Below are 13,852 nucleotides of genomic sequence, written 5' to 3'. Positions count from 1 at the left end.
CATTCCCAAACTGTTTGTTATGCACCCACAATGGGATAAAGACCTTGTGCCAGAATCAATGACATCACTAAACACATTGTTTCATTTGGCTGACGTTTTTTCTATAGCAAGTTGTTCTCAATGAAGGCAGCAGTGCATTGATTTACATTCTTAGCTCCTTTTGGGCCCCAGCCCTTTGCATAGTGCTGCACTAGGGAATGATAGAGGCACAAAAGGGTATGAACCCAGGTTCCTGAATATCTGTGTGGAACAGAGCTGCCTGCCAACTTGGAACAGCTGCCCTGGCCAAAAAAAAAAAAAAAAAAAAAAAAAAAAGGGAGAGAGAGAGAGAGAAACAAACTTCTCTTTTAAATGAGTTATTGCATTTAGAGATCTGTAAGAGATCTCCTTACAGCAGTTTAGCTTTCCCCTAAGTCAGTGTGGTTAATCATCTCTACCTGGAGAGGATTGTAAAAGGCACTGGAACGGATCCCCAGCCAGGATCTATTGGAGCTCATTCACATCAGCTGACTCAAACATGCACTGGTTCCATTGTCTTTCTGGTTAGGGGACTGGACTCGGCTTCCTATACCTGTAGAATAATGCACCCATTCACATCTATTAAGTCCCTTCTCTGTGCCTGAGACTGTGCCAGGCAGTGTGGATGTAGCCCAGAACAAGGCTGACACATGTGCTGACCTTGCAGAATGCCAAAGTCACATGGCCCAGCCCTAGTCTGGGGGCAGAAAACCTATAGGCTGGGGTATTCAAAGCAAGAGCTGAGGTGAATGGGGAGGGGGGGCGGGGGGTTGGGTATCTCCTGGCCTGAATTAGCAGAAGAGTGGTGCTTTCTGTAGAACTGTTCCTACACTTGAAAGTCTTTATAGTGGTTTTCCCTTAGTTTCATGGGGCTGGGGAATTTTATTTAAAAGACTCTAAAATAGTCTTGATTAAACTAAGGGGAAAGGACATTTTTCTATAACTTAATCTGGAGAGATAAGGGTCTAATGCTCCTCCAAAGACCTGGGGTTGTAGAAGGCATTTAGAACTGAGCACTTCTTAGGTTATCTGCTCATTCATCAAATACTTATAGGGCACCACTATGATCCAGGCGCTCTGCAGGCTCACAGGGGAACAAGAGCAAGTCCCTGCGTTGAAGCAAGCTGAGAGGAAGGTGGCAAGCCTAGAGATGATCAGTTACCTGTCAGTGGAACACCTGCTTACCAATGGAATGCAGAGGCTGGGAACCCAGGAGGGATGGAGTCCAGGACAATGGTAGACCTTTTCCGTTTGGTTTTCACTTGGATTACTCCCTCAGGATAGTATTATTGTACTTCCTTGGCTACTATTAATGATCTTAAAATTAGCATATTTTTTGGTAGAGTGAGACACATGCATGAAAATACTCTTCAAGCCCAAGAATACTCAGTTATGCAACCTGTGTGTGTAATCACCTAGGAATGGCATAAATGTATCGAATCACCAGATATTCAGACAGCAGTGTACGTTTTCAACTTCATCAATATCAACACCATGTGGACATGGAACACTAAGGACCCACCAAGTCACAATTGCTTGGTGAGGAATCAACCTCACCTATTCCAGACACAACCACACGACCAGATCTGGCAGCCAGATCGTGGGGACCAGCATCCTACCAGCTTGTATTTATTGTGGCATTGATATGGTGCCCATCCCTTTTGTATCCATGACACCTAGAACCTCCCGGATTGGGCTGGTGACCGTTCTTCAGATCTGAGAACAGAAAGAGCAGAGGAAAATTGAGCAACTCTAGACAGGCGTGTGTGTGTGTGTGGGGGGGGCAGTTTAGGGACAGTTTGAGCTTTCTGGTAGGTGCAGCCCAGGGAAATCAGCATAAGAGCAGTTTCTTCCTTGGTGACATGGAAGCTGTATGCTTGTGAAAGGGGCCACGTGTCTTCTGTTTCATCCTTCATCTCACCATGCAAGTGCGCAGAGGGCAGGAGTGAGGAAAACCCGGGTAGAGGTGAGGATACTGCTGCTGTGCGGGAGAGAGAGAGGTGGGGAGGCGGGAGAAAGAGAGAGGGCGTCCCGCAAGAAGGCAAGGTCTGGAAGTCTATGGGCTGGGACAACGAGGAGCTGGTCCACGGAGGGGAAAAGGTCTGGAGATCAGAAGTCCTTTGCAATCTCGGTTGCAACCCCCCCTCCTCCGCCCCCCAGCATAGCCCAGCCCCAAAGCATCCACCCTTGGAGCTCGCCCCTCTCCACCTGCCGAGATCCGGCGGCCGGGGCGCCGCTCCCCCTGGCGGAATCGGAAGGCAGCTGACTCCGGAGGTCCCTGGTGAGACTTGGAGAGGGAGGACTTCCCCGAATTGTGTTGGAGCGAAGGCGTCGAGGAGGGAAGGAATTCATCTGATGTGGGGAAGGCCGACGGGACTACGAGGGGAAGGGAGAGGGGGCAGCGTACACTCACTCAGCCTTTTCGTCACTCGGCGGGGAGATGGATGGTTTTCCAGGCCGGGCGTCCCAGCGCCCCGGCTCGCTATAGGGAGACGTCAGAGCGCTCCCGTCCGCGGTGGAAGACCCCCCCCCCACTCCCCCGCCCGGGCTTCCATATAAAGTCGGGGCCCGGGTGGAGGCTGCAGCAGTGGCACCGGCGGCTGCGGCGGCGGAGCTCCTCCGAGGTCCTGATCCTCCCGTCGCTCCTCCGTGGGGAGAGCGCACTCTTTGCCCAGCCTCGCCGCGGCGCTCCCAGGGCTTCCCGCCGGGACCATGCGCGGCCGCGAGCTCCCGCTCATCCTGCTGGCGCTGGTCCTCTGCCAGGCGCCCCGGGGGCCAGCGGTCCCTGTGCCGGTGGGAGGAGGGACCATGCTGGCCAAGATGTACCCGCGCGGCAACCACTGGGCGGTGGGTGAGTGTCCTCGGCGGGGTGTGCCACCCAGAGGGGACCTGTCTCCCCATCTCAGCGTTTCCCGGGCCCGGCTTTGGGGGCTGGGTTTGTTCCGACCTTTCTACTGAAATACCTTTCCCGTTCTCCTAAAACTCCACCCTACCATTCCCTATCCTGGGGAACCCATCAGTCCCTCACTGGCCACAGGCTGGTCCCTTGATCCTTTCGCTCTCGCCTCCCGCCCGTGTGTTTCCCCTCTTCCCCGGGCGCCCGAGCCAGCGCGCAGCTCTCCAAAAACCCATCCAATGCGCAGATCACCTTCGCTCCGCACCTACCCAACACCTCCTTTTGTCCGCCGAATCTTAACCCTGTCTGGCACGGTACTCTCCTTGGACAACTCTGGGGAGTGGGACCCCTAAGTGCACCTCCGAGCCATGGTCCAGCTCGGTGGCCTCGACTCCGACCGGCGTGGGCTGGAATCCAGGCTGCGCCTTTGCGTCTGGCAAAGCCACAGGTGTGGGCATCTGGGGCGCAGCGCTCCCGCCCTGGGTTTCAAGTCTGTTCAGCGAGCAGTGCCTGAATCCTGCCTCTGTTCGTGGCTCTTTTGAGTTTTCTCCGTCCTTCTCTTCCCTTTGCAGCGATATTCTTTTCCTGACCCTTTTGCCCAACTCGCCTTCCTTCCAGCCGGCAGGCTCGGCGCCTCGGGGATCGCGCCTGTTTTCCCTGCTCACCGCTGTCTCTCTGCCTCTCTAGACCCGCGACTTCGCCCTTTCCCCAGCTCTTTTCCCACCCCCTCTGCCAACAGGTCCTACTCTCCAGGCACCGGCTTGGCTCGGAGGTTCCCTCGTCCCCGCCGTCCCTCTCCCTAGTCCCCGAAACCCCGGCGGAGAGGACCGCCGCGCGGAGGGTGCGGAGGGCGCCTGCGGGGTCCGGAGTCCGCCGAGCGCCGCTCCACCATTCGCGCGACTGGGAGGCAGGTAGTGGCCGCAGCTTCAGGCTGGCCCAGCGTCACCCCGGGCTCTCAGCCTAGCCAAGCAGAGCCTCTGGCGAATACAAGGCGTCAGACTTCCTCACAACTGTCTCCCCTATATAGACAACTGGGACAACCCCAACATTTCCTAGGAAGCTGGTCGATCCCTGAAGAGATTTAAGGCGCGTGTGTGTCTCTGTGTGTATTTCTTTAGTCATTTACTTAGGGGCCAGGTCCGGGTGTTGGAAAGGTATCTGATAATGCAAATATCAGTTGATTCACAGATCTCGGTGTGAAGACAAGGAAGAATTTTGGGGCAGGGGAACTGTCTCCTTGTCCTCAGCTCCTCTGGGCTGCTTGTGCTTTTGTCAGAGAAATCAAGAGCGCCAGGGTTGCAACAGAGCAGTTTTTGCTGTTGCTAAAAGAATCATTTGCCAAGTCTTGACAGTCTTGGGGATGAGAGGGTTTGTGATCCTGAGGAACAGGAGAAACTCAGGAGTCTGGTGTGGAAAGGAGAGGTTGGGTGGGGGAAGCTGAGAAACCCTGCATTTCAAGAATGAAGGATACTTAGAAGGTGCTGAAGAATCCAAACTTAGAACTGATACTTATTAAAAAGGGTTTCTGGGAGCTTAGATCGAGTGGCCTTTGTCTGGTCCAGCCACCAGCCTGGAAAGGTGGAATGAAACATCCAGATTTCCCACCTTTTTTGCTTGTCCATATTTTGTACTAAAAATGCTTATTATTAAGTAATCCTTGCAGGCCCAAAGGAGGACTAGGGGTTTAGCTGGGAAGCCAGCATCATTTATTTCTAGTGCAAGCCAAGCCAACCCCACTTTTCTGTAGTCCTGGAGCCCATCTGCCCTCAGGTATTTAGGGTGTCTGGCATTTAATCACCCTGCACAGTGGTACTTGGGCATTCCTAACCCATAGTTATGCCAACCAGTGGCAACCTCAAATATCATTTCTTATTTATTCTCAAATACACTCTTTTTTTTTTTTCTCCCTTTGATGGCTGTGCAGGGTATAGGAAGAGCTTGGGAAAGAGGGAGGTGAAGTAGAAAATCACATTTCAGCCTAAAATTACATTGTGGTTGAGAAAATGTTTGCTTTGGGTAGATATGCCTTGTGTTGGAATATGAGCATTGACAAGGATGAATGATAGTGTTAAAATTTAAATTTAGTTTTCAATTATCCCAAGAAAATGCCTATCCTCCATAGTCACTAAAAACATGCAGTTTAGTTTTAATTATGTAAAACTAAAGCTACATAATGCTGTCCACAAGGAAGCTGTCAGCACACATTTGCAAGCTTGTTAAGTGACTTGTTTCTTCCAGCTGAGAGAAGCATGGTGCAGCAATGGAAAAACAGGTTGACAGCTTAAAACTTAACAAATTTTTGTCTGGATTGATGTTCATGGAAATGTTTTGTTTGTGCAATGAAAATATATGTCAACACTAACACTGGTGACCATTCCCTGTCCTCCCATGAAATGCTCCTAATTGTGGATCTAACTTTGATGTAAGGTGTATCCCAGAAGGTTAAAGTTGGAAACACCAGTATTCAGCTGCAGAATGGCTTGTCATTGTAGTGCAGTCTCAGAAACTAGGAAAGAGTTTAAGTGTGGCTCCAGAAAGACTAGTTCTTAGAAGTATTCAGCACTTTAACCTATGACTTATTCATTTATATTTCAAACCTGCCCTTTAGTGGTATCCTTAAGTGATTAAAAAGAACAAAAGGATTTTTTTCCTTTGAGCAAGGTTTTATTTTTATTTTTTCAAGTGCCTGTCTTTTGTCTATGCTGAGACCTCCATTATTATGATAGGGACCCATGACAAATAATGATGTGAGAAGAGGTAGAAGTGGGCATATCATCCCTGTTGCCATGGAGACAATGATATGGTTGACAGTAGCCAGCTCAAAAGTAAAATAGGTCCCAGGGAATGTGTGCCTCCCTGGGATGTTTTAGAGGGTGTGCTTTCCTTAACCGATAGTCTGTGGACTAGGGTGGGAACCTGAACACATTCACCATATATGCAAGTATTGAAATTCAGTACAATTCCAGATTGAAGGGTGACATTCTCCTCCCATGTTAGAAAAGTCCACTAAATTTTTCAGGCATGACAAAAATGAAGTTCTTATTTGAGAGAGTGCCGAACCCTAACCACTAGACAACCAGGGAAGGTTGAAGTTCTTATTTGTAAAAATATCTCCATTATTCCTCTACTTCATTGGCAGTAACGCTTTCCCCATTTCCAGCCTCCTAACTAGATGACAGGCAATTAGGAAGGCAAGAGTGACTGAGGTCATTACTGGGAGCATCAGGGTTCTAATCCTGGCTTCCAATCATCATGATCCAATTTCCTCCATGTAAATAACGCTGAAGGCATCACTACTTCCTGGGAAGTTGTACAGCATAATCACTGCTATGGCTGAATGCAAGGTTATTTAGTGGATCTCTGGGCACCACAATGACCAAGCATATAAGTGAGAAGCCAATGGTTCAGGATTCCAATCCTTCGCTTGGGACAGTATCCCCAGCAGGGTCTTAAAATTGTGTGAAGTGCCATGTCACAGGCAATTTGGCAAGTGCTCACACTGCAATGCAGTAAAACTTCATTTTAAGGCTCCCCAATAGTCACTGAATTAATTTTCTGAGTCACATAGTAAGTCATGATATACCAATATATAGTCTCTATTCCTTTCTGTAACATTAGAAAGCCTTTTGTAGACCTTATCCTTATTTCCAGACCCCAGAATGATTTTTAGCTACCTTATATTCTTAGGAAGTTAAAGGACACTACGAGGCAGTATAATACAGGCTGGACTGTGAGCTGATTTTAATCCTAGAACCTTTGCTTACATCCGTATGATCTCTGGCAAGTCTCATTCTCACCAAACCTATCACAGTATGGATCAAATGAAATAATGCATTTAAACATCCTGTAAACTGTAGATTGCAGTGCATGTGAAAGCAACGAAGTTAGGGCGAGGGCTTCCCTTTTGGTGGATACAGCTGCTGGGAAGGGGCCTCTTTCAATTTTAAGAGACCAGAGATCTTTCAAATATTCTTCCCAGGATGTTTGCCATAAATACTTCTAATGCCAGTCAACATTGGAACCATGAAGACCTTCTTCCTTGTGTGCTTTAAATCAAAAGCACCATAGTTTTATTGCTGTTGGAAATTCCAAAATGCTATAAAGCCCAATCCCAGAGAGATGGGGAAAGCCAACTGAAGAAAGTAGATAACACGAGTATATTTAAGCAAGGAGCTAAAGTATTAAGGATGCAGACCTTGAATTCTCTGCCCACTTCTGAGTCTATGTTATCTTCTCTTGCATGCATGAACATGTTTTTATTTATTTACATGGCAGACACACATTCCTGGAGCCACTGATAGACTTTCACTGACCATTTCAGATATCCAAGAGTAAATTCTGATTTATGTGGCTAGGAAGTGTTACTCAGAACTTGTTTTCAGCTTGTTTTTTATGACACGCTTAACAAACTGTAATTTCTAGGTAAAATTTCCTAGATTCAGTATCAGCTAAAATTCTGCTAAAGTTTAAATGAAAAATTCCTTTGGTACTTTTGTATTACAGATAAAAGGAGAGCAACATTTTTTTTTTTTTTATCAACACAAAGAAAAGCAGCAAGACTTTTATTGTCAGCAGCAATTCAAAATTGACTGGGGAAGGCATTTAAACTCCATCTTTCAGTTGGGAATAGAATTCAGTGTACACAGAATTGATGATAGAATTTTAGAAATGGAAGCTTCCTTAGATTAATCTAGTCCACGCTGTTCATTTATAGTTGAGAAAATTGAAGACTGGGCATGCTAAATGACTTGGCAGAGGTCACCTAACTAGTTAGTAGAGGTGCTGGAACCAAACCCAGGGCTCTTAGGTTGCAGTTCTTAATTCTGTCCAGCTCATTGCACATTTTGGACAGAGAGCAAAATCTGTCATTTATAAACTAACTCCTAATAATAAAATGCTATTTCTTCTGCACATAGGAGGAAGCCACACGAACATAATTGGTGTCCTTTAAATTTCTCTTTCATTTATTTCTTTTGGTACAATTTGTGGCATTCTGGGTTTTTTTTTGTTTGTTTGTTTTGGTTTTTACAGGGCACTTAATGGGAAAAAAGAGCACAGGAGAGTCACCACCTATTTCTGAGGGAGGGAGCCTGAAGCAGCGGCTGAGAGCGTACATTCGGTGGGAAGATGCTGCAAGGAATTTGCTGGGTCTCCTAGAAGAAAAGGAGAACAGACGCCTCCAGCCACCTCCCCGGGAGCCCCTGGGCCATCGCCAGCCTGCTTGGGATTTAGCAGCTTCAAAGATGTAGGTTCAAGATGCAAAGGTAAACAAACACACTAGAGAAGTGGGGTGGGAGGTATTTGGAGAGAATGCAAAGAAAGAAAGTTTAATCAGGGAAGAAGAAAATGGCTTTAAGCCTTTACAGCCACTATATTAGGCCAACACCAATATATGCTAAGCAAATCAGAACACAATTTCCATGCTACTTTTTCTCTTTGACATCATAGTTTATTTTTCCTGTTAGTCCATGGAGAAGGTATTGATTCCAAACTCCAATTTAGGAATTTTATTAGCAACGGTGTCTAGTTTTAGTCCCAATTGTGCATTGATGGCATTTTTTTTAAACTGCCAGTGTCCTACCAGAATGTTTTGATAGTGAGTCCATAGATTATTTGCGTAAATCTCTCTGGACCTACAGACTTTATGTTTATTTTTGATGAACACTAGTGGAAGAGTCTATGCATAGACGTTTTTAGAAGAGAGCATTCTTGTTGGCTACTTTATATGCAAAGTAGTGCTTCTTCATATTTGTTCTCAGATTACCTAGTTCAGGTTTCATCCTGGTATTTCAAAACTTTGGTGAACCTATCCGAGGTCAACTGATTCATCATGTGTATGATTTTATAGAGGGGAGGGAAAAATAATGACACCAAACTGGCAATGTTTAGATACAAAGACAGTGAACAGAATAAAGGAGAGAAGAAAATTTATAAGAGGAAAGCAAGGCAACTGAAAATGGGGTGATTATCACTAATTTTTATAAGGTTTTCATGATATATAATAAAAGACAAAAATAATAATTCCAATAACAATAATAATAATGGCTAATTTTGAGTATTTACTATAATCCAAGTATTAAGCTAAAGCCATTTACTTCGATTTTCTCAGTTTATGCTCACAGCAGTCTTAACAGGAAGATTCTATTATTCTCTTCATTTCAGAGGAGAGGAAACCGAAACTGGTCACATAACTTTTCACTGATGAAAGCAGGGCAAGAGCCGGTGCTCAGTCTGTCTTGTACAGCCTGTACCTTGCGAGACACCTTCCAGGGAATGGTCCTCATTGATCTTAAATACGGAGGACACAGGATGTAATAGCAGGCCTTGTTTCTCGCTGTTTCTGACAATAAATAATACTGCTTTTTACTCACAGAGCTTGGAGAACTCCCTCCTTCAGTATTCCACGGTGATTAGTTTTTTGACTGATGGCCCCTTTACAAAGGCTCAGGGAGGACATTGCCAAGCCTAGCTGGCTTCTCTGGAGGAAGGCTCGTGTTTCATTGCCCTTTGGGTTTACCATGGCTTTTCTATGCTAAATGCAAACTAAAAGTTCATCTGCTGCACTAAGCACCCAGAGAGAAGTCTTTAGTAGCTTTTACTCAGAAAGAAAAATCTAGATTAAATCAATCAATACAGAAATAAGTACCAACTCTGTACAAAGGCCTGAAAGATTCTCTAGTCCACACCTGTGTTATGGGAGTTACATGATCAGCCTCTGTGGGCCCTGTGAACTTGTGTTTGCCTTCTCAGCTCCTAGCTGACCATGCCTTTTCATTTTTTTTTCTCCTTTTTATTGTTTATTTATTTATTTATTTATTTGAGACAGAGTCTTACTCTGTTGCCCAGGCTAGAGTGCTGTGGCATCAGCTTAGCTCACAGCAACCTCAAACTCCTGGGCTCAAGAGATCCTCCTGCCTCAGCCTCCCGAGTAGCTGGGACTACAGGCATGCGCCACCGTGCCCTGCTAATTTTTTCTGTATATATTTTTAGTTGCCCATATAATGTCTTTCGATTTTTAGTAGAGATGGGGTCTCGCTCTTGCTCAGGCTGGTCTGAGCTCAAATGATCCACCCACCTTGGCCTCCCAGAGTGCGAGGATTACAGGCAGAAGCCACCACGCCCGGCCTGACCATGCCTTTTCTTGGTCAAGTGCTTTGCTGGAATTGCAGGGGATGGATAACCAACAGCAGTACGCTTCTCATTTGTCTGAAGGGTAACAAAAATCACCATCACAAAACCCTCAAAAATAACTTTTACAGCCCTCATAGCTTATTCATAAAATATTCCCCCCCTCACCAATACACACAATCATGCTGTTAACCTACAATGCTTCATTTTTGAACCAAACAGCAATGTTTGGTTTGAATTGCTTTATTTCCTAAACCTGATTCTGCATATCTCTGGAATCTTTTGAAAAATTCAACTTCTTCTTTAAGGATCAAATATGTCCCACTATATTCAGAAGAATATTCTGTGAGCTTCAAAGGCAATTACAAAAACGTGGCTTTAAAAAGGTCTCTGAGTGGCAGAATTACAGGATGGATTGTGTGGGCAGCCATGAAGACTAACTGCTTACAGGGAACAATACTTATCCCATGTGAGCTGGAAAAGGTCATCTTTTTATAATCAGGCCTTGCTTTTCTACTCTTTCTATGCATTGTTTTTAGTTTTGCAAGTTTAGAAAGCCCATCCCATTTCATTCCACCTCAAGTTGAATCATTAGCTACTGCACACATTGGTACTATTCGTTTGGATATATTTCCCAGTAATGTGAAAAACAAATTCCACAGTTAGTTTAGTCTTTTTGCAGAGACCAAAACATTTTATCACTCCTCTTGCACTGGAAATTCCACCTCAACCAAAGTTTGTTGTTATGAAAATTGAAAATATCTTATAATTATGTTATTCAAAAAGAGGGAGTGCCAAGAGAATAGTTCTGTGAGAAACCCGTGTATCTCCCAGTGCTAGAGAGAAGCTTATTGACCTCGCTGAGCGCTGCCAGAATTAGCAGCAGGAGTTTTCAGAGGCTGCAGGACTTTTCTTAAAATTAAAAACTATCCACATATGTTCTCCTCTCTTATTTTAGTAATAAAACACCAAGTTCTGTTGCCAACTCTCCCAGAGCTGTAGTTAGAAACTCAGAGCATTTCTTATGTTTTTATGACAAAGATATTTACTTAATTCATAAAAGATTTGTGTAACATGCAGTCTAGACTACTATCCCATGGCAAGTAGGCTCTGGAACTTGCATGGCAATTATGGCCAATCACGTTCAAGGTGAACCTTAACCTGTTTTTGAACTGTGCCCTTCTCACAAATGTTTTAATTCTATTCTGCAACTAATGGAGGTTTTACCCCATGGTTTCTGTAACATGAAACAGTGTTCAGGATAGCTCTGGGGCCTCACCCGTAATCCTGGATATGGCTGTGCATTGTTTTGAGTTTCAGTGGAGGTGTCAATTGGCCTTTGGGTTCCCTTTGTAATTTGGACCCAGTCCACTGTTCTTGCAGCCTTAGGTTTTTCCTTTTATTCTGTGGACATGAAGACGGGCGCTGGGAATGAGCTCCAGAGGCTGTTATGGAAAGGAAGTAAATGTGTCAGTTGGTCCTCCTTTTTAAGGGACTGCTCTCAGGGTCCCATCCAATCAGTACAGGAAATAGGCAGGTTTTGTTTATTAATATTTGAAATGCTCCAAAGGAAGCTCCAAATATAGAGGAAGCAACATACAATCAAGAATGACTAATAACGCTCTGATTAGCCTGACAGTTTCTGGGAAGGAGCAGAGTGAACCCAGCCCCCACCTCACGTACAGCTCCTTCCCACACCCTGCACAGGGACCCTTCGCCTCCCAGGTCCTTGGTCTTCCTGGGCTCCGTGGCTCTCCTTTTCCTTTTAGCTTTACTTCCATTCCCTTGAGCTGAACCTCTCATGTTCAGTATTTTGAGCCAATGAGGAAACTTCTGTGGATTTTTTTCCCACGTGTCAGCTGGCCCCTTGTATGACCAGTGGTTCATAAGGTGAGACAGGTGGTGGCGTCTTCAGGCAGGCTGGCCACCCTTAACAGTGCAGCCTGGGCTCGGGAGGAAAGCAAAGCTAATTGGCATGTGTGGGAGTGGAACCCCAGGTCCTGGGCTCATTAGCACTTGGTCAAAACAGTTGAGCGCGAGGTCAAAACAGAGCAGACAATTTTCTTGAGAATATCAGTAGTTCCCTTATTAGAAAGAAATGACTGGTCTGGAAGTTGGGGAATCCAAATTGCCAGATAATTGTGAGAAGAGTAATAAGTTCTAGTCTGGTTTCAAAGTGTTTCCTCCTCTCAGGGAGTAAAGGGTATTATATGGGAGCAAAGAAGTATTTTAAAATCATAACTACTCTTTCTCTCTTCAGTCTTAGTTAATTTGAGCAGAAGCCACAACAAGCAAACCACAATAAATTTAGCATTGGCAGAAACCCAAATTAACTCCTTTTCCCAAGTTGCCCACACCACTACCATTTACAGTTGTAGGTTTGTAATGAGTAATGGTGTAATTCAGAGACTGGCTTAGATTGGTGTCATGAGGCATTGTCAATGTAAGCAAATTAAAAATTCAAATTTCACATTCTCTGAGTCCCCTTTCTCAGCTGCTACTCGAGAAATAAATTCCTATGGATAACACATTTAATTTCTGACACTGGTTAAAATATACCTGAGTAATCAGGGTTTAAGTTAGGCTGGCATAACCAAAAGACCCCAAAATGCAGTAGCTAGAAAAAAGAAAAGTGGAAGATAATTTCTCCCTCTTGGCACAATTGTGGTTCTCAAATTCTCCATGTTCAGAATCACCTGTAGGGTTTGTGAACGCAAATCGCTGGGCTCCACCCCCAGAGTTTCTGATTCAGTAGGTCTGGGGTTGACGGAAGAATTTGCCTTTGTTACTTCCAAAATGGCCCTGATGGTTTTTTGGGAATGGATTTACTTCTGGTATTAGACTTCAGCATCCCTATGTTTGCTTAACTCTTTCTAATCTTTTTTAAGTTGGTAGATTCTCTGCTCCAGGTTCTCAACGAGAAGGAAGGAACCCCCAGCTTAATGAACAATGGCAATGACCATCTCTCTGAAAGGAGAAAGCAAAGCCCTTAAGAGATTTCATTCTGCAAACATCAATTCTACTGGACCATCAAGATTTCCTCTGTGTAAAATACTTAACTATTCTTGTATCTTTCAACCTTGACTAAATTCATGATCTTCAAGCATCATCTTCTGGTTTGAACTTGTTTGCTGTGAACAATTGTCCAGAAAGAGTCTTCCAATTAATGCTTTTTACATCTAGGCAATTTGTTGATTAGATTGAAGGCCCCAAGCTGTTACCATTCACAATAAAAGCTTAAACACATTGTCCAAAGGGCAGGCTGTTGTTTTATTTCAATAGCAGTTGAGAGGACAGTGTGGCAGAGATCAACACACAGCTTGATAATGTACTTGTGTGCTCACTGATTAAGTCAGGATGAATTTTTAGCTCTCATTTCTGAAGGCCACTTACCAAATCCTTGTCGTGACTTACTTGAGGCTACTGCTGGGAGCTTATACTCACTTTATGGTGACTGTCAGATGGGCCAGGTTGAAGATGGAGACTGGCCCATCCATCACTTAAGAACTCCTTTATCTTCAGCCCCTACCATGACCAGGTATTTTGCTGATATTAATGATATACTCCTCATACTAATCCTGTAAGCTGAGAATTATCATTCCCATTGAGTAGATGAGGAAACAGAGAATTAGAGTGGTCAGGTGACTTGCTCAAAGTCACATAGTAGACGGAACTGGGATCCAAACATCACAGGCACCAGATTTCCAGCATTACCTCATTTTAAACCTCCCTTTCAGTATATTTAAGCCTAGCAAGTAGCACTTTTTCTTAAAAATTTCACTGCCAGTCTGGGAGAAGTAGTCCCCAGTG

The 13,852-nt window shown here is 44.8% G+C and overlaps 1 protein-coding gene across 1 annotated transcript; it reads left to right on the top strand.

The window, feature by feature from the left end:
* The first annotated feature begins 2,730 nt into the window (after positions 1–2,730).
* GRP (gastrin releasing peptide) lies at positions 2,731–12,937 on the top strand. The gene is made up of 3 exons (XM_069467939.1): positions 2,731–2,869; positions 7,946–8,159; positions 12,931–12,937. Exons 1-3 carry the CDS (start codon positions 2,731–2,733, stop codon positions 12,935–12,937), a joined length of 360 nt encoding a protein of 119 aa, XP_069324040.1.
* Positions 12,938–13,852: the final 915 nt, after the last annotated feature.

This window comes from Eulemur rufifrons, chromosome 5 (genome assembly GCF_041146395.1).
Source record: "Eulemur rufifrons isolate Redbay chromosome 5, OSU_ERuf_1, whole genome shotgun sequence".
Classification (NCBI taxonomy): Eukaryota; Metazoa; Chordata; class Mammalia; order Primates; family Lemuridae; genus Eulemur; species Eulemur rufifrons.
Note: the sequence above shows the minus strand (reverse complement) of the source record. Positions and strands in the feature narration are given on the sequence as shown.